The sequence below is a fragment of the Lontra canadensis genome, unplaced genomic scaffold (assembly GCF_010015895.1).
Source record: "Lontra canadensis isolate GAN:19392208 unplaced genomic scaffold, GSC_riverotter_1.0 scaffold9, whole genome shotgun sequence".
Taxonomy (NCBI): domain Eukaryota; kingdom Metazoa; phylum Chordata; class Mammalia; order Carnivora; family Mustelidae; genus Lontra; species Lontra canadensis.
Genome location: NW_022631003.1, coordinates 22,881,391 through 22,903,375, shown reverse-complemented (window position 1 = coordinate 22,903,375; position 21,985 = coordinate 22,881,391). Strand labels below are relative to the sequence as shown.

At 37.8% G+C, this 21,985-nt stretch overlaps 1 protein-coding gene and 1 non-coding gene across 2 annotated transcripts in view; one reads left to right on the top strand and one right to left on the bottom strand.

The window, feature by feature from the left end:
* Window positions 1–20,721, top strand: part of SLC15A5 (solute carrier family 15 member 5) — an 80,364-nt gene extending 59,643 nt beyond the window's left edge. Inside the window, exons 8-9 of the mRNA XM_032855420.1 lie at window positions 17,546–17,654; window positions 20,574–20,721. Of these exons, the coding sequence (XP_032711311.1) occupies window positions 17,546–17,654; window positions 20,574–20,721 (257 nt within the window). The remainder of the gene's footprint in view (window positions 1–17,545; window positions 17,655–20,573) is intronic.
* LOC116866464 lies at window positions 1,007–1,113 on the bottom strand. The gene has a single exon (XR_004382396.1). It is a non-coding gene; the product is annotated as a U6 spliceosomal RNA (small nuclear RNA).
* Window positions 20,722–21,985: the final 1,264 nt, after the last annotated feature.

Here is a 21,985-nt window from a genome sequence, read left to right as displayed (position 1 = left end):
CAGGATTGATAGCACCATTAGCCATGTGATTGAACATAGTCTCCGGCCTCTTTGCTCCAGAGTTGGGCTACCGCAGGGCTCAAAGCCTCAACCCTCTAATCCTGGGCTTGGTGCTCCTGGCTGGCCCTGGCCCCTTCTTGGGTCATCTCATTAGTATTAACTATCAGGTGGGGCTGGAGGGGCCCACCCTGTATAACAAAGGCATTCCAATTACTCAGGAAACTCAATGGGTTTAGTGTTTACCAAACAGGACCCAGGACAAAGGCCAGGCAAATTCTCTATTACACACAATTATTCGTGTCATCCACTTCATTGAAAACCTACATTTTTCTTGAGAATCTGAATAATATGATAGGAACTCTTACTTACATTATTGCATTTATTGCAGCAATCATATAAAGGCAATGTTATCCTTATTTTTGAAACGTAATCAAAACAGGGAAAAAAAAAAAGCAAAGTAGTCGTGTCATCACAACTAGTTACTCACAGAGATCTGACCCTTTCAGTATTCTGAAACCAACATCAATATTGCTTTTAATACACCAACAGCTATTACAAGTCACGCAGTGTGAGGGCTTTTTTAATGACAGTTGTTAGTTCTGAAAAACAACCTCCTCGGATGGGGGTCTGCATGTTGGATATTACTGATAATATTCTAAATATAATAAAAGATGGATAAACAAAAGTCTATATTATTTTGGTGGAGTTCACCAAGGACAAATGGTGAGGACATCTTAGCCACATGGTTGTGAGCGGACTGCTCTGTGAACTTGCATTCAAGAGAACACCATTTAAATTACTACTTATTATTTCAATTTACTTATTCTTTTAAAGCTTTTGTTGTTGGTGGTGGTGTTCGTGATAATACTGTGTTACATTAAGTCTTCTCTCAATAAGTTAGAATCTTTTTTTAAAATTTAAATTCAATTAGCCAACATGTAATACATCATTAGTTTCAGTTGTAGAGTTCAATAATTCATCAGTTGCATATAACATCCAGTGCTCAAAAAATATGGAAATCTTCACAAATTTGCATGTCATCCTTGCGCTGGGGCCATGCAAATCTTCTCTGTATCCTTCCAATTTTAGTATACGTGCCGCCGAAAGGGGCACCCAATAAATTAGAATCTTACAATTGGATGTTAACATCGGAGGCCATCTAGTCTAACATTGTACCCAAAACTAGATGTACACAGTGTCACCAAATACCTAGAAAATTTCTCTGCTTTACACGTAACCATGTCTGCCCATCTGCTAACAACCATGTTCCACAGAATAAGTCTAATTTTCTATCCACATACCAACTCTTCCAACATTTGCTAAGTATTCAGAGAAACAATGAGGTACAGTGTTCAAATCCAGTGAACAGTGTTCAAATCTAGTGAACAGTGTTCAAATCTAGTGAACACATCTAGATATGTGTTCCCGGTTTCTGTGCCAGTAACAACAATACAGAGTTCATCATGCTGTTATCAGGATTAAGTAATTAACACACGCAGTAAGTGCTCCATAAAGATGGCTATGGTCTAGTACTATGGCTTCTAGGATTAAACTTTATCAACCTGGTGTCTCTCTCCCTTTCTCTCTCTCTGCATGACAACAGAGATTGTGTTGACTATTTCTGTAGTTGCATTGTGCTTATGGTCATATAAAACCTGAGGCTTTTTATTTTGTTATCAGTCGCTCTCAGTTAAGTTTCACTCATCCTATCACAATTTTTTTTCTGATTAAATGCAAGACTTTATCCTTGATAAATGTGAAGCACCATCTTAAGTAACAGACATTTTTAAAAACTTGATTCGGTCACCTAGTGAATTACTAATCTTTATTGCTTTACTAGCTTTGTGTAATCTGCAAACTTAGTAAGCAAGTTCCTAGACTTCTTCCAGGTAATTGACAAAATTGGTGAATTAGGACCAAAAATAGAGCCTTGTGGAAAGTTCCCACGGACCTCACTCACTGCCAGTTATCAACTAATCTTCCCTTTTTGGATGTAATCAGCTCCCACTTCTTCTAATTGCTATCATTCAGCCCATGCTCTTCTCCACCGTTCCCTGAAAGACGTCACAAGAGACTTAGTCGTATGTTTTTCCGGGAGCAGGATATATCTGTGTTTTGATAATCCCTTTAGCCATCAGAATAGAATTCATCAAGAAAGGAAATTATGTTATTTAGAGGATTTGGTTCTTGTGACCCTAACTTGGCTCATGTGACTAATAGGGCCCCTAAAAAAGAGTGATCCTTTGACTTCCGGTAGGTCACCATCTTCCCTAAGACGGTTTCCTCTTATTTGAAAAAGGGAATGCTGCACTCCACTTTTCTCAGAGATGACTAGAGGATAGAATTAAATAGTGCATTTGATCATTTTCATACCAGAGATTCTTTTAAATAGAAAATTTAGTCATATATGATAGAGTAGCCCCTCTGGTTAAAAACAAGACCAGTCTTTTAGTCAAACAAGACCAGTTTTTTTGACAGAATCGACCAGAGCAACACCAGCACTGCAACTATGTACTTAAGCCTCCCACACGCCTCTGCATTCCATTTAGCATATAAGATATTTTAAACCTTTTAAGGATTCATGTCAGCTGAGCATGTGTGTATGTGAGTGTGTGTAAGTGTGTGTGTGTAAGTGTTGGTCTATGATTGGGAGAGATGATCGGCTCTCACAGTCTCCCAGTCTCCAAGCCGCATTAGTCATTTTTAGCACCATGATGGAGAATGGTGTGAATGCGGTAAATTCAAAAGATTTCTCAAAACTTGACTGTGCAGACAGATAACTGTTAGAGTGACATTTTCAGTACAAGTGAGAAAACTGATCCTTCTGGGATCTCTAACTCCGAGTGCTTTAAAGGAGAAGATACAAGACTAAACCCATCCTCCTACACTAATCATTTCAGGAATAGTTTCTCTAAAAGTAGCAATGCTAATATGAGGGAGTGAAAAAGTCAGTCAAACTGCTTATTTCCACTATATCCCATTAGCAACCAGATCAATTTTCTCACACATATGGGTTCAAGCTTACCTTTTGACAAAAATAACAAAACAGAATTCAGTGGAAAGTGACATCTTAGTTATGGACGTGCAGGTGATTGAAAGATCCAAAGCAAAAATGTCTAAGGGAAAAAGAATAATTGGGCAGAATCAAGAAGTGAAGGAATACATCTTCTTGTCCCTGTTAGTCCTTCCGCCTAGAGTTCAGGAAAGGAGCAAAGAATTTAGCTGTTTGATTCCCATCAAGATCATTTTAAATTAAAAATGTGATTGTTTAAATTCCTCATTTGAATATCTGTGATTATTGAGACCACGGACAGCCATGTCAGCCTGAATCACAGAGTCACTCTTGAAAGAGGAATTTACAGTTGCAGTAAACTTGAAAGAAAATATTTATACACCTGGAAAGCTATTTAACTGGATTCCATGGGTCCGTGCTTATTTTCCCAGAGATATTTCTTTCAAATTCATGCCAGTGCCTCAGGTCTAGCCTCACTTGGGTTTTGAGATGAGATTTTTAGACCTAAGTGTTGGGGCCAATTTAATGTTAAAACCTATTTAACTGGGGCGCCTGGGTGGCTCAGTGGGTTAAAGCCTCTGCCTTCGGCTCAGGTCATGATCCCAGGGTCCTGGGATCGAGCCCCACATTGGGCTCTCTGCTCAGCAGGGAGCCCGCTTCCTCCTCTCTCTCTGCCTGCTTCTCTGTGATCTCCGTCTGTCAAATAAATAAAATCTTAAAAAAAAAAAAAACACCTATTTAACTATTAGGGTCTGCTTAGCTAGAGCAACTCCATATTGCCTAGGTAGCCATATTGTTGTTTACATCCACGGACTTCATTCTGGGAATAAACGCCCCAGTAGTTCCTGGTATGGTTCCAGGTATCCATTCCGGGGTAAACACCTTAACAATAGAAGCCACGTACCTTGCGTCTGCGGTTATGCCCTATAAAACCAGCCTGTGAGATCAGGAAGGGGTCGCTCTGTTTGGAGGCGGCCCTGGCCGGTCAGTCTGACTTCTAATGCTTGGCATAGAATAAGGCTTTGCATAACTTTCACTTTGTCTCAATCTCGTTCCTTTGATAACGGACCCCAAACTAAGCCAGGACAGTGGCCTGCTGCTCCATCGTTTACCTTTAGCTAGGCCATACTCGACCTGCCTATCAACTGGATCAACTGACAGGCCCCTGCTAACTCTCGCAGGCAAATCCTGCTCGCTTCCTCAGTCAGAAGTAGATGCAGAATCTTCCGTATGAGGTCATGAATCTCAGATATAACTTATCCTACACCCCCAAACTTTGGCCCCACAGAGACCCTTGGAGCTGTACCAAAGCAGATTTCAAAATGCCCTTAGACTATGGAAAACAACTATCCACTGCTATTGGCTCACAAGAAAGAGCAGATTTTTGAGTCAGACAACCCTGAATTCAAATTCAAATCAGCCCTTAACAAGCTGTGAAATCTTGAGCCCATTACTTCTCTGAGTCTCAATATCTCTGTCTCTAAAATTGTGTCACTAAATAACTTAACTTCCAAGATTTCTATAAGGACTAGAGGAAATAGATATAAAGCATCAGGTTAATAAAAGTGCACAGAAATAATGATTTGTATTGTTGTTATTGTAAATTGATTGGGATCTCAACTTTTTCCAAGTGGGCTAAGATTATCATGGATATGATGATCTGCTGTAGCACTCTAATAACTCTTCAAAAAAGAACGTGTTCCATAAATGAGGACATAGGGTATCCTATTCAGCTTCAATTCCAGCTCTGGATTAGGATGAGATGAAATAAAGCAGTACTCTGAGATTCTTCTTGGCCTTATGGGCCCATGTCATTAGTGGAGCTTCCTTTGTATTGAAAACATACAACTCTAGATGGAATTAGATATGCATTGGTGCTCACTCTAAGAGTGCCTGGAAATAGTATCGACGTTGACACTAGAAGGATGAGTGCTATTTGGCTTGGTGAGCACAGGAGTATTTGTAGCAGAGAGTACCTATACCAAGGCCTGGGGGTAAAGAATTACTAGGCACATCAGAAGAACTAAAAAGTCAGTAACCTGAAAATAATCAGCAAATGGGAGGAAATAGCATGAAGTCAGGTTGAGGAATTAGGTGCAAAACTATGCAGGACCTTGGGCTTATAGGAATTTTTTAAAACTTGAATGCAATATGAAATCATAAAAGCACCAGGCAAGTGACATGATCTATTTGTTTTGAGATCATTGTGAATGCAGTATAATTTAGAAGGGGGAAAGAATGGTTTGGGAGAAGCATACAATTGAACTAACCCCAGCAAGTCTAGAGGAGGGATGAACTAGGGAAGAAATAGGGAGATGGAGAGAAATGAATAGATATAAGCTTGATGTTAGAGGTAGAATCACTAGTGCCTAGTGGAGTCAAGAGGTGGTAGGATACAGGAGAGAGGAATGGTATCAAAGAAGCATCCAGATTCTGCCAAGGGCAACAGGATGGACAAAAATTTCATTTACTAAATGGAGAACACTAGAAGACAAACGGATTGGGAAATTTGTCACCTGTTCATTTTTTAACATACTAATTTTAACATACCTGTGAGACATCCAAATAGAAATATCTAGAACTCCATAAAAAGATCTGCCTTAAATACATAAATATGAGAGTCCTTGGCACAAAAATAGCATTGGAACCCGTAGAAGTGAATTAAATTACCTAGAGTAAATATTGAGAATGAGAGCAAAAAGGAGCCCAGTACTTAGATCTGAAAAGCCCCATATTAGAGTTTAGTTGGAAGAGGAATGGCCTGCCGAAGAAAGAAAAGTAGCAGCCAGAGAAGTATGCATGTATATGCATGTATTTATTTACTGAAGATAAAGGAGAGGATCGTTTCAAATAGGAAATGATAAACCAGGTAAAATCCTACTGTGAGATCAAGTAAAATGAAGAATGGAAAATATCTATAGATTTAGCAACAGTATGATCACTGAAAACTTTACCAAGAGTCATTTCAGTGGTGAGAAGGGAATGAAAACCAGTTTGGAGTGGGGTGAAGAACCTTTAGGAAGTGAGTAAATAAAGGTTACCACCTTTAAACAACTTTTTAAAGGAACTTGGAAATGAAGAAGATTTAAGAGATAAAGTGAGGGCTAGATGGGAATGTGGGTAGGTTTGCCGGACTTAGCAGATACAAGTATAGGACACCCAGTTACATTTGAATTTCAGGGAAACAATGAATACTTTTTTTGGTACAAGCATGTCCCATGCAATATTGTGAACATACTTTACACCAAAAAATTATTTGTACAATGTTTAAGACACGGTTACCCTAAAAAATAATTCATTGTTGTTCTGAAGTTCAAATTTAATGGTGAGTCCCGTATTTTATCTGGGAGGTTAGGTGGGAGTTCGAGATACTTTTTTTATTTCGAGAGATACTTGAGCATATTTTTTTAATATATATTTTTAAAGTTTTTTAATTTTTTTATAAGCATATAATGTATTATTAGCCCCAGTGATACAGGTCTGTGAATCGCCAGGTTTACACACTTCACAGCACTCACCATAGCACATACCCTCCCCAATGTCCATAATCCCACCCCCCTCTCCCTACCCCCCTACCCCCGGCAACCCTCAGTTTGTTTTGTGAGATTAAGAGTCTCTTATGGTTTGTCTCCCTCCCGATCCCATCTTGTTTCATTTACTCTTCTCCTACCCGCAAACCCCCGACGTTGCATCTCCACTCCCTCATATCAGGGAGATCATATGATAGTTGTCTTTCTCCGATTGACTTATTTCGCTAAGCATAATACCCTCTGGTTCCATCCACGTCGTCGCAAATGGCAAGATTTCATTTAATATATTTTTTTTATTTTTTTATTGTATTATGTTAGTCACCATACAGTACTTGAGTCTATTTAACTGAGGAAAACATCTGGTGATGGAGAAGCTAAAAATGTAAGAGAAAGAAACAGAGATTAACATCTTACCGGAGGGTGGATCCCTCTTTCGGGCACTCACACAGAAGAGAGGATGGGGAAGATGGGGGCCCCGGGGAAGCAGAGGTGTGGTTCTAGTCTTGGAAAGATGCTGGCACCTACCTTTCAAGACTCCTGGGTTTCTTTATGAAGTGGGCAGCCAGCCATTCGTGAGAGCAAAAGGGGGTTCGGATGAAAATGAGGAATAGAAAGAGCAGAGAGCTAAGAACGTGTTATCACACCAGCAAGAAAAGAGGCTTTCGAAGAGAAGCATTAAGATTGCCCGCAGTGTTGAAGGCCCAGTTGATGCCGGTAATCACGAAGAGAGATACCAAATGACCGAAAGCATGATTTTGTCCAGTGGTATTCATTCAGATGTCCAGTGCAGTTATGCAGCTGTCTGGTAGATTTTTAAATGGCCTAAAGACCCCAGAACAGGAAGAAAAGCACAAAATCTACTCTTGAATTAAAAGAACGTGAAGTGAATCTTATATGCGATTTCCCTCCAAATATGCAAAAGAGGGGGATGGATCTCTTTTCAAATTCTGAAATAAACAAGTCTATGTCATTAGCTGACTGAAGTTACAAATTAGAGAACACACTGTACAAATAAGCAGATATTGGGCAAAATTAGTTCCTTCTGTATCCATGGTGTTATTTAAACTCACCATTTTACTATTTTAAATAGCTCCACTTTGAGGTTGACTTATAAATTCAGTTCACAAATCCGTACTGGGTTCCTACTATGTGCCAGCCCTGGCCAGATAGTGAATTAATAATACCAAGGCTGATGTTTAATTAACAAGAAGAACCTTATAGAAATATTTGACACTCAAATTAATATCAGATATATTCATTTGACTAATGCTATTACAATTACAGTTCATAGCTAATGGCATTATCGGGCTATTATCACAAAGCATTACCTCTCTTCTAAAACTCATTTCCATGATAATTCATTGAAATCATCATGAGAACACACTATCTTGATGGGTTTTTACCTCCCAACGCTCTTCAAGAGAATGAACTCACCCTTATAAGAAAGCCTGTTATCCCAAATATCACCCATGCTCATTCTTTCTGCAGTTCAGGTGAACAATGCACAGCGATTTCTCCACAGTTTTGAAAGACACAGTGTCCCTTCCTGGATAGAGCCACCTAACTTCATTTTTATCCACAATTCCCAGGAAGTAGAAATGCAAATTAAAGTCTCCACGCAGACTTGTTATGAGAGCAAGGTATCAAGCTGTGCAGATTTGGGGCCCAACCTCAGTTCACCCATTCAATCAACAAATAATTATTCTGTCTCCTTTGCATGACTCCAGGCAAACAGCTCAGCCTCTCTGTGCCTCTGTTTCCTCGTCTGTAAATTGAGGGTAATCATAATTTGGGTACTTATTAGACGAATACGAAAAAGTGGTAGAAAAGCCAAAGTTAGCATATAGTTGTTAGATATTATTTCCTTCAGGTATCATGAAAATTAATGTGTTTTAAAAATTAACTCAGGTAGGAGAGCTATGAATCTCAAATGAAGCATTTAAATCAGGTTACTGAAAGGATGAAGGAAAGAAATTAACATTTATTAAGTGTCAGTTATATGCAGACGTTGCTGTATGTATTTTGCAAACATATTATTTCATTAAATCTTCACAACAATTCTTTGGGGGTGGATGTTTGTAGCCTCATCATGCATAAGAGGAAAATGAACGGAGAAAGTTATGTAAGTTGCCCTAATCTTACAGCAGGGGTGGATTCCTGATTCCCAAGCTCCTTTTGCTACACCAGAATTTATTTCCCATGGCACAGAAGCACGTCCATCCTGGAGAATGGCTGTTACACGTTTTTAATTACATACTTCTTCGCACATAGGAAGCGAGGGATAGAGTAAGGTATAAAACCCATTTCCATTCTGTCTCAAGAACTTTGGACGTTTGCTAGATCCCCAGCATTACAAAAAATAACTGAAAGAGAAAAAAAAAAAAAAGATTTAACAAAGTCTGAGGGGGAAATAAAGGCTCACTGTGCCCAAAAATCGTTTGAAGAGATTCCAAAAGGCACATTTTAATATTTTCAAAGTTCCATTACATTCAAAATAAAACAGTGTTAGTAAAAAGGGGAACTACTGAAACTTCATCCTAAAAGACATAGCAGAAATACGCCTCCAATCAAAAGCAATATGCCGTAGCCCTTCAAATAATGCATGTATATTTGAGGTATTTGGTAAATCTAGGGTTTCAGTAGGGAAATATAGGGACATATCATGGAAGTGAAAGAATCTTGGTTTTCAGAATAGACTATTTATTGTTACTTGGGATGTTGTGATTTCCAAAATGATATCTTAGGACAGTTGTAGAAACAGCACCTGACTTCTGAACTGGAGCATCAAGGTTGCTATTCAATACCACAGCGGCTGAAAAAGAGTAGGTTGTGATAGAAGACCGCCCTTTTCCATTGTTTTATCAAAAACTGAACGTAATTTAGGGAAGTCAGCTTTTCCAAAAGTATGCTTGATGAAATGGTTTTCAAAGATTATTTTTCGCTGTAAAGGTAATATGATGAAATAAATCCAAACTTTAAAGGAGCAGGGGGAAAGACCAGTAAGAGGATGAAAATGACTGCTTGGGTAAATTCTTTCCCAATATATTTTTTTTAAATTTGTGTGCATGTGTGCATGGGTATTAAATTTACAGAGATTTTAAATGAAATTGGGGTCTGAATAAACTCTGCTGAATGCTCAATAAAATAATTATATCAAGTTCCCACTTTTTTTCCCCTTACAAGTATTGTGAGCATATTTCCATGTTATTTCAAATTCACACACACAAAAAATCCCTCATTTTTCTCCCCCTAGAATCCTGGAAATGGGATTACTCATACAAGAAGGATAAACCTTTTTTTTAAAAGATTTTAGTTATGTATTCGACAGAGAGAGAGAGAGAGAGAGAGAGAGATGGATCACAAGTAGGCAGAGAGGCAGGCAGAGAGAGAGGGGGAAGCAGGCTCCCCACTGAGCAGAGAGCCCAAGGCAGGGCTCAACCCCAGGACCCTGGGATTATGACCTGAGCTGAAGACGGAGGCTCATCCATTGAGCCACCCAGGCACCCAAAGAATAAACATTTTTTAAAAAAGATTTTATTCATTCATTTGACAGAGAAAGAGATCACAAGTAGGCAGAGGCAGGCAGAGAAAGACGGGGAAGCAGGCTCCCCGCCAAGCAGAGAGCCCGATGCAGGGCTTGATCCCAGGACCCTGAGATCATGACCTGAGCCAAAGGCAGAGGCTTAACCCACTGAGCCACCCAGGCACCCCTGGATAACATTTTAAAGACTATTGAGAAGTAAAGACAAATTGTTTTCTAAAAGGCTGCATCAATTATGCACCACTGCAGTAGAATAACACTTGTTTCAGTGTGTAAGCTGCAACCCTGAGCATAATCATACTTTGGTTTTTGTTAATATGATTGGGAAAAATTACATTGTATTACTACTTTAACTTATATTTTTCAAAAATGGAAAATTGAAATTTTTAATGTTATGAATACTTTGATCTTTTCTCATTCATGGAATGCTTGATCATATTCTTTGCCCTTTTTTTTTTTGGTCTATTTGTCTTTTTTCTTTTTTATTTTTAAACGGTTTTTTAACTTTAGGGATATTATCATTTAGTCAAATTTATTGCTAATATCTTCCTAGTTTTAACTTAACATTTTAATTTCATACATGAGTTTGTTTTGTGCAAGTTTTGCTGATACATGTGATGAAATCTATCAACCTTTTCCATTGCGATTAATATCATTGTATTTATCTGTAGTTGTGGAAATTTCAGTAGTTTCATATTTCAAATATAATATTCTCATCCTTGTGGACTTTATTTCTGGGTTAGGTACACACTTATTTCCTTCAAACCACCAAATTTCACAGCATAACTAGATTTTTTTGTGTGAAAAATTAGTTAATCCATAAGTACTCCACAGCCATAGGATAATCAGAATGAAACTAATCAGTAATATATACTTTAATATATTCTTAGTTCTTAGGAGATTCTTCGGCTGTTTCAGGGTTACCTTTCACCTGCCTCTTGATTTATGATATATATTACATATCAACTATTGCTAATCATACCTCACCTTATGGTTAGTCTTCATTTGTAAAAATTTTACTTCCTAGGGTGTATATTTCCAGATGGATTTTAGAATCATTTTATCAGTTTTCCCCAAATCTTGTTTTTATTTTAATAAAATACGTAAAACTTGTTCGTTAACTTAAAAAAATAAAACTTTTATAATCTTTTGTGTTTCACCTACGTATATAACACAATTTTTTCTTTATTCAATGTTAAATAATTCAGTTCGGTAAGATTTTCTTTTCTTCATCTATATCCTGAACATTTCTTGTTGCACTTATTATAAGCATTTTATGCTCTGCTTCTTTTTGCTGTTATGAACCGACTCCTTTTCCCTCATTACAACTCGCTGACATAATCACTATTATATAGGGGGATTATTAATATTTATGTCTGTGCCTTGCATTCAGCTTCTTAAACTTTCTTAGTAAGAGAGTATTTTAGCTTATCTTAAGTTTACAACAAAATTATCTAATCTTAATTATAATTTCTTTAAATCATTTTTTCTAATATTAACTCTTATGTTTTGCGTCTTTACCAGGACATAGAACTTCAGAGCAATGTTAGTAACAGAAGACAAGTCACATTTTATCCTGTTCATAATCTTCATTTGAATCTCTTTTATTTTTTATTAAGCATATTTGTAGGTTTATCAAGATAATAGTGAAGGGTGTTCTTTATCAATGTACTCTTAATCCCCTTTACCGACTTCACCCATCCACCCACCTCACCTCTGGTAACCACCAGTTTGTTCTTTATAATTAAGAGTCTCTTTTTTAGTTTGTCTCTCTTTTTCCTTATTTATTCATTTGTTTTGTTTCTTAAATTCCGCATATGAGTGAAATCATATGCTATTTGTCTTTGACTGACTTATTTTACTTAGGATTTTACTTTCTAGCTCATTGCAAATGGCAAGATTTCATTCTTTTTTATGGCTGAAAAATGTTCATATATATATGTATATAATGTACACACACACCCATCTTCTTTACCCATTCATCTATTGGTGGACACTTGGGTTGCTTCCAGGGTTTAGCTATTGCAAATAATGCTATTATAAATGTGGGGCACATGTATCCCTTTGAATTAATGTTTTCTGGTTTTGTTTGTTTGTTTGTTTGGTAAATACCCGGTAGTATGATTACTGGATTGCAGGGTAATTTTTATATTTAGTCGTCTTCAAAAGAAGAGTTTTATCGAGAGACAGTATTTACCAGTGAAGAATGTATGTGGATTCCCTTAGTCTCTGTCCCTTTCCCAATTTTTAATAAAGTCTTCTGTGAAAGTACACCTATTAAAGCCCCAAGTTACTCTCAGGAGCAGATTGCTGGGCTAGAATAAGAATTTTACACCATTTTCTGGTTGTCCAACCATCTGATCAAATGATGTGATTGTAAACTGGTCTCAAGCATACAGGACTCTTAGGTGTTCCCTAAAAATCACATTCATGTGTAATGTGTTTCTTGGGGAGCTATGCTACATGAATGCAGTGTGCCTTGCTGGTCATGCTCCCACTACTTCCTGTCTTACGGTTTAAGGGGGTACTAAAAGCAGAGGTACTTGGCGTTGGGTACTGATTAGAATGGAATATGGAAATGCTACTTCTCCTTCCCAAAGCAGTAATTATGCATTAGAACAACAGCAGCTACCAGTATTCTGTTTAGAACTGACCTTGATTTCTGTGTAGGGGTATGTTCTGATCACCTCCTATTCATCAGCTTGGTGTGGGGAAGAGATCCTCAACCTAAATGGGCTAAAATGGCTGAAAATATGACACCTGATGCTGGGCTATGGACTGACAACAGTTTATTAGTCATATTATACTCATAGCCCAGGGCAGGAGAATATGCCATGCAGGGCCATATGAGGCTGCACTTGGGAGTAGAGTAAATGAGGATCTGCGGAGGGCAGGCTTGGTAGGAACAAAGCAGTGAGGCAGCTCCTGGATCCTGCAGGAGGATGTGATTGTTTGAATAACGTTGAAGGCTGGTAGGGAGGCAAAAGCTTTAGGGCTAGGACCAGTACCAGGCACCTGGTCTGACTAACAGGGGAGCTAGCCTTGAGGGGGACGGGGGGACTTCCCACCGGGTGGGGAGGGCATCTGAAAGAGCAGAGAAGTATGTGCTTAGGACTTTGGGGCCCTGTGAAGCTCCAAGACATGAGGGCAGCACATGAAATTTGGGGCCTCACCATGCAAGACATAATAAGGGACAAGGATAAAGTATATTCTCTTTCATACTAGTAACTTTGTGTTGTTTATGGCAACATGATTCTATTAGCATCAGTGAGGGCTTTAGCAGTACTGTTGTAACAAGATGAGGGTTCTACTGAGCCATGCCTCTACTTATCTCTCTTGCCTTTGCTCTTTAATCGGTAAAATACAAGAACTAGTCTAGATAATTCCATAGTCCTATTGACTTTAAAATGGCCATGATAATTTAAAGTAAGTAGAAACATTTTACTTAGTATCTATAAGGCCTAATACTCCAGAGTAATTATCTTTTTGCATGTCTGCCCTACCAACCTATGAGCTCTTTTTTCTTAAGCAACTTGGAATGCTCATCTCCTGGTACATGACAACTTCTTAGCAAATGATTTTCAGATGAACAAATAGATCTAACTGAACAAAAAATATCTGGGGAACTTCTGAGTCTTGCAAAGTATTTTGTGAATGTTCTATTACTCAGTGGCCAAACACTCATTACTAAGTAGGCTGGATATACTATTAAAGTACTCAACGAGGGCTCACCAAGGCACTTCCTGTCCTCCACTGTTGAGGCATGCATGTTTTCTTGTGTTTATAACCTTCCTACCCACCCAAGCTAAGATCTGGGGAAGTTTAGTTTGTTCCATTCTAGACCTTAAGTCCTCTCTTTGTCTCCTTTTGCAAGGATGCCCCAGATTTCAATCAGCTACTAGAAATGTCTGATGAAAAATAGCACAAATGTGAATTACGACAATAAAAGTTTATAAGCTACTAAAATAAAGTTATAGTACCTAAGAGCTGAGTCAACTGACAATGTTAAATGGAACATTTTACAACCAGTCCTGGGATAATGATTAAAAAAAAAAAGGCACATGAAGAACATGAAGAAATATCTGATAGGAAATGGGTCCAAGACCAAGCTCAGGCTACAGGATTTTGTATATGCCACTTATAAGGTGTGGTGGGTGGTGATAATCTCAAGTTTTGGAGTGCCTCCTTGTCCAACTCTTGACATCTATTATCTCTTTTACTTCTCATAACAGCTCAGTGAGAAAGGTGTTGTCATTTTAGAGAGGAGAAACTGAGGCTGAAATGGTCTGTTTGGGCAAATGCCCCAAAACAAAACTATTAAATAATGGAGACAGTATTTGACTTCAAAAGTCTCTCTGCCTCCAAACCCCATGGTCTTTCTTTGTCTCTTCACTCCCAAAGCGATCTCTTTACATAGACTGATAATCTCTATATTAAGAAAGCAAATTTTAGGTTTCCGGAACTATCTTTCTGTCCAGCTTGATGCCAGTGTATATTCCAGTCTATGAATTCAGATGATTTTTCTCCTTACCTGAGAGCTCACCTTGTAAATTAGCTACATAGGGAATGTAAACTTATAGCTAAGTAAAGCAAAAATACAGAGCTAGCATGAGGATCAGCATTAGGAAGGAAGCTGAACACTAAAAATGATATTTGAGAAGGACTATAGAATTTGAATAGGTGATATGTCAATCTTTCATTTTATTTTTTAAATACTCCACTCACAAAATGTTTTGTGTTGCTCATAAATTCCCACTGCCTTTCCCTAACCTATCCAGCACGACATCCTCCCTTCACCCCTCATGCCCATAATTCCAACTCCCGGCACTTCTCATTTGTACCCACCAGAGCACCCCTAGTGACAGTTCCAAGCACATGGTCATGGGCAGGGCGAGCTGGTACCATATCCAGATAGGCTGGTATGTGCTATAATTGCACAATTTTTTTTTAGAAATATTATGTTCTACCTGTAAAGATCTTACAAAATTTATATTCTTCTCCCTCATCTAACTTTGTTATAATATAAAGATAGCCTTTTCAATTACTTATTATGGACCAAAATTCATGCTCCAAGAAAAATTAATGTCATGTTAATTCTGAGGATTCACATACTCTGTGCAAACTCCTCTTAGTCTAGCCAGAGAAACACAGTGATAAGATGGTCTAATCACATCACATGCAAAGTGCTGATGTGAAATGAAAAGGACAGAAATAAGATTGGGATATTAATTCAAGAGAAATAAGGAAATAGGACTGTTTGAATAAGCTTAGCAAGGTGGTTTAGTTCTTCCTAAAAATATGTGTGATGTCATCTCACCTTACCTTGACTTCCACCCCAACTCCCCTCATTCAAGTATAATCAAATGTGTAGTTTCTAAACATATGTGCACACCCACCCACCCAGACACACACACACACACACACACACACACACACACACACACACACAGGCTACATAGGCCCAGACACAGAGGGAAACATTGTATGAAACTACTCCTGTCAAAGGAAGGCATTATGTCAATATAGCAATAACACTATACATTTCTATTGTAATGGAACACAAATGAATAAAATGGAGAAGTAGAACTTACTGCATAGATTTCAGCTCAACACCACATTTCAGCTATAGGTCCAAGACACAAGCTAATTTTCATGGTTGGTCCAAAATAATAGTCATTGTTAAAGGCTTTAAGAAGAGAAACAGCTTTAAATGGGAAGTGGCACCATGAATCACAGCTGTCATACTTATGTACTTGCTGACTATCAACCCTGAACAGAGCATTTAATTCAAATTTCATTTAAAAGTATGCACTGTCAAGGGAAAGGGCAAGAACCATTTTCTAGTTCAGGAAGCAACTCACAACCCATGTACCAAAGATAGCACTGGAGATCAAGTCTTTTGGCACATAGACTGACTGCTCTAGGCCCACACCCCTCTTCACAACCCACTGTAGGAGCTGCTCCTACAAAAAGCAAGAAAATGCCAAAACCTTGGCATCTGACTGCTCAAAGATTAAATCCTGTATTCATAATGCATAATTTTTTTGGTAAATATTGTGCCCATTCAGAACTGCAATTGACTATGAGTTCTCTCCGTGAAGATAGATTTGGCCTTTTGAACAATCTTTTTTTTTTAATTTTTAAATTTTGTTTATAAATATATAATGTATTTTTATCCCCAACGGTACAGGTCTGTGAATCACCAGGTTTACACACCATAGCACATACCCTCCCCAATGTCCATAACCCCACCACCCTCTCCCAACCCTCCCAAACCCCAGCAACCCTCAGTTTGTTTTTTGAGATTAAGAGTCTCTTATGGTTTGTCTCCCTCCTGATCCCATCTTGTTTCATTTATTCCTTTCTTACCCCTAAAGCCCCCCATGTTGTCTCTCCACTTCCTCAAATCAGGGAGATCATATGATAATTGTCTTTCTCTGATTGACTTATTTCGCTCAGCATGATACCCTGTAGTTGAACAATCTATTTAACATTATGTGATACTATATACCTATATTTGTTAATACGAAGATCCCCTTGTTGTTTTAAAAGTACTGCATAAAAATAAGTGTTGCATATAAAATACATTATCTCATATTATGTATTAAATAGTAATACAAACCCACTGAAGGAAAATTGAGGGTGTGTAGAAATAGAGATGATACATAAAAGTATGGATCTGGTTATGGAAAGGGAGAGAGAATTATAGCAAAGATCCAAAGCAAAAGTCAAAACTTAGCAGCAAAGTAAAAGCAATTACCTTGAATCCTAAATAGTTTCATATATACTCATCTAATGGTTTTGTATAGAGCAGTTTGACATCATAAGAAAATGCAATTATCTTATTTAGAAGTATTAATTTGAAGGCATTACTTATCAGGTCAAAAAAAAAACCCTTCATGTCAACCAGAGATTGCAAGTAATTTGACCAACAGGGTCTGTGATGTTACAAAGAGGTGAAACTGGGTTTACCTAAGTTGCCAAAATAATGCAACATCTGGAATCTATATGTATTATGTCACTAACCTTACAATGAGAATCTGCAACAGACTGTCTGCCTGTGGCAAAAAGTTTTCATTCATTCAGTTTAGATTTACTGACCGATTCTTATGTGTCAGGCACTGTTCTAGATACTAGATCGATAAGGATGAGTAAGATACACATGTTCTGTTCTGGTAAATTAGCATAATCAGGGTTACTTTTATAGCTCAGTTCTTCTGAACTTATATTGTGTTATGCAGATTCAGGTTTTGTGACCTTCAAAATATTTGGGGTGCTTTGCTTGTCATTTTACTGTTAATTAGAGAATTAAATGAATTTTAACAATGAGTTTCAGATGAGCTTTTTTGCTTTGTAGATATTACTGAAGCAAATAAATCTCTATGAATAGTGGAATGATAAAACATTCACAGAAACTTATAACTCTGCAGTTGAATAACAATTACATTTTGTTCCAAACAGGCAATTGGTTTCCAAACACATTAAACAAAGGCAATTTAGAAAGCTTCTTCTTCTTTTTGGCATCATTAACGTTGTTGAACGTCCTGGGATTCTGGAGTGTCTCACAAAGGTAAGTGTGTGGTAAGACGAGCAATTTCTGAGACCATGAAATATTGATCTGGGAACCATCACCGAGCCAACAGGAATCCTGTATGCCATGACTGGACAAATTAGCATATTAGAGAAATTTAACAGATTATGCAGAGCAAGAAATTTCAATTTAGGCTTCACTTTCGCCATTGATCCTTATAATAAAATAGTGTTTTACTCGATTCTAAAACATGTTCTGAAGGAAGATATTTTTTCTCCACTGTATAGTACCACTTCAGAATTAGAAATAACCATATTGATAATAAGAATGAATGAGTCATTATCATTAAAAGCAAATATCATTAAACAAATAGCTAGGAATCTAATGATGCTTAAGATTTGGATTCCATTCAGGCCTTTAAATCAGCAGTGACCATTTCAAGGTCAATAACAAACTGCAAAATCATTTAGTCAGTCACCTGAGACCATTCAGTGGCTTAATAGGTATCATCTACCATCCATCCACCGCCAGCCCACCTCTCTCTCACTGACATATTCTTGGAGAGCTGTGTACTTTTGAGCAAATTATCTAACCTCTCTGAGTCTCTGTTTTTATACCTGTGAAATAAAATCAAGAATACCAGCATCTTGTGGGCTTTAAGGGTATGAATTTTGGTAAAGGGCCGAGCACCATGTCTACCACATTGTGGAAACGACAGAGATCTTTATTTTTCTCACTTTCCACCATTCACTTATCTATTTAGTCATATTTTATCCAATCATTTTCACTTCTTTGTTGCCTATTCATTGAATAAAACTCTGTTGGAATGCTGGTCATGTGATAGGCACTGCAATAAACTAGAAGCACACAAAGTCAGTAAGTCTATAAATGTTTATATATGCTCTTGCTTTCATGGAGCTTATGGTCCAGTATAGGAGAGAGGCACTTAAATCTCATGCAAGGTGGAATTAATGACAAAAAGCAAAAGTCTGAATTTTTAAATTTCTTACTTTCCAAAGTATAGAAGTTATCAAATTAACCTCTCACCATGTATAGTTTCTCTCTATCTCGTTCTTGGATTGAAAACCAAAGCAGAATATCAGGGAGTCTTGCAGAAGAATCCAACAGGAATGTCCTCAGCTTTGTAGCAAAAGAGAGTCATCAGTGAAAACGGAAGGTGAAGGCAACACATCTTTGCCCTCCATCCGTTGCCTCCAAACACGGAAGTGGTGCCCATCTGCTAAGTCTCATAAACCTGCAGTTTCTCGACTTTTACTTTTTCTCCCACTGTAAGATTGGACTCTTGTCTTTTCATAAAGTAATTTAAAAGGCAATCTTTCAAGTTATCCCAGGTGAATCCAGTTCTACAACTTAGCTGTACAAACATGAGCAAGGTATTTTACTTTGCTAAGCCCATTTCTTCATTTGTAAAATGAAATAAGAAGAACAGTAATTATGCCATAAAGTTGTTGTGAGGATGAGAAAATGCTCAAAAATGTTAGCTACAGTAATAACAATGGACTCGTTCTTTGCCTTATGCCCCCTTTCTTCCTCCTTTTTAAATTCTTCTAGACTCATGAAGAGGTGTGGCCAAGATGACCAGGATTATGGGCTGAATTCATGGACGAAATAGCACTGGACCCAGAATCTATTAGCTCAGGGATTTACTCATTCATTCATTCATTCATTCAACCAATATACTAAGCATTGTTCCAGGCACTAGAAAATATAGAACTGACGAAAGCAGTTCAGTCCAGTCTACATGGAGCTAATACCTAGTGCTCAAGTTAAATTATTTAAGTGTGATTCTTTCTCTGTGATTATCGAACATGTGAGTTACTATAAAGAAGTGAAAGATGGTGGAATGGGGTGCAGAGAAGGAGGCAAGAACAAAATTGTACAAAGCACCAAATATTGGAGGAACAAAAGATGAGAAGGGACTAAGTGATATAGAAATAAATCTGATTCTTAGCGTATCTTCTCTAGTTTCCTACGCTTTCTCCTCCTTTTTCTGTATACTTTTAAGAGAAGGGGGAAAAAAGAGAGAGGATAAAACAAAGCAAGAAGGGAGGAAATTAGTTTTCCAAGTGTTAAGCACTTCTGTATCTTGGGCAGCATGCAAGACAAATAACATTTAATCTCCACCTACGTCCCTGTTACCTAAACCCTATTACTTTACTTTATAAATAAGAAAACCAAAGTGAGAATCTAGGTAAGTAAACTAAGTTCACACACCTAGGATTCAAAACCAAATGTGTTTGTTTATAAACACTTTCTTGTATAGCATGCTATTTCTAAGTGCCTTAGAGGAGCACTGATTCCAAACCTAGGCTCTGCAGACTACTATTCATATAAACCCCAGGGAAGTTATGTAATCTCTTAGAACTTTAGTTTCCCTATATGTGAAATGGGGATAATTTCATCCTTCCAGGGTTATAATGAGAATTCATTAAGTTAGAGTGGAGATAGAGCCCTAGCCTGGTGCCTGGCCCTTAGAAGACACTCAGGAAAACCAGGTGTTCCTTGGGTCAGGAGTAAAGGGCACACATTCTAGAAAGTTATGCATGGACTTCTTCTTTGATAATGGTGTTTTCCATATAGCTTCAACACTGAATTTACAAATCCCCCATGCACCTGATGAGCCCTTCCTGAGTCCTGGCCTCCACAATGCTATCAAGTCGATAGGGTTTCAGACTTTCCAGTTTGTCTTTGTCACACTCGTTGCAGGTTGTAAATGAGCGCCATCTAGAGGTCTTTATGAGACACCTTAACAGGTCCTAAAACTCCTTTTGTCATTTTATAAAGACTGTTCCTGGTGAGCAGTGCTCTTAAATAATCATCAGTGTTGTGCCAGTATCTATGGGCCCATAATAAAAGGTAGACAAGCACAGGAAGAAAGCAAATGATTTATCAAGTCATCTACATCTGGTCCTAAAAAAAGCTTTCTTTCTTTTTTAGGTATTGTAATCTAAATCATTTTAATGCCCAGAACATCAGTGGAAGTAATCTTGAAGAAACACTTCTCCTCCATGAAAAGTCTCTGAAATTTTATGGCAGTACGCAGGAATTTTCTTCAAGTATCCATCTTTGGGAGACAGCCCTATGAAACTATATTTGACTCCACGCACCTTATAAGCAAAGTAGTCACTATTTTCTTCAGCTGAACATCTTATGCTTTTTAGTTTAAGAACTAATATGTATGGGAGGGACTTCATGAATAGTATCTGTGTACTTTATTTATAAAGACTAATTATGACTCCTCTAGTAAACTGTTGTGCCTTTTGCATTAACACATTATACATTACAGTTAATTTCAAAGTCTGTGATTACTCCCTGACAACAAAATGACAGTTTCATGTGCATTACAATATTTTACAATTTTTTGCAATAATGGTTCAGCCACTAAGAGCAATAGAAATGATATTTGTTAGTTTTAATGTGCTAATATAATCAAAATAATTGTATGTTAACATTCTTTCTTTCTATACGTTTATTGAGCACTTATTATACGCCAAGCCTTGTATCATATACTATCTATGTCTGACTAAATAATAAATCTATATGTCATTATACTGTATTTGATCTTGATGTCACACTATCAAGATATGAAGTAAGGATATTTTCTCTGAGTTGAAAAGCAATGTTAACTAAAATAGAGGTCCTTAACAAAGAAAGAATAGTCACATACTGAAGAAGTTATAAAATAAAGGTAAATGATAGAATGATTGAAGGAAAAAGGAAAACTGGAGAAGGTGAAACAAGTGTTGAGAAGGTAAGTGATAAATCAAATAGAGAAGATTAAAGCAATTCCCTAGTCTAGGGTTTTCTGGGTGGCTCAGTGGTTAAGCGGCTGCCTTCAGCTCAGGTCATGATCCCAGAGTCCTGGGATTGAGCCCCACGTCAGGCTCCCTGTTCAGTGGGGAGTCTGCTTCTCCCTCTGCTCGCTGCTCTGCCTTCTTGTGTGTGCACACACACACTCTCTTTCTGCGTCAAATAAATAGATAAGAAATCTTAAAAAAAAAAAAAAATTCTCTAACCCAATTCCCATCTTTTGGTCTTCAGTGCTACCAATTCAGACCCATTCACAAAATTGTCTTCCAAAAGAGGTTCTTCCTATATAAACAAAGAAATGTGGAAACTCACAAAAAAATAATGAATGGGGGCACCTGGGTGGCTCAGTTGGTTAAGTGTCCAACTCTTGGTCTCAACTCAGGTCACGGTCTTGAGGTCATGAGATCGAGCCCCGCATCTGGCTCCAAAGTAAGTGTGGAGTCTGCTTAAGATTCTCTCTTCTTGGGGCACCTGGGTGGCTTAGTGGGTTAAACCTCTGCCTTCAGCTCAGGTCATGATCCCAGGGTCCTGGGATTGAG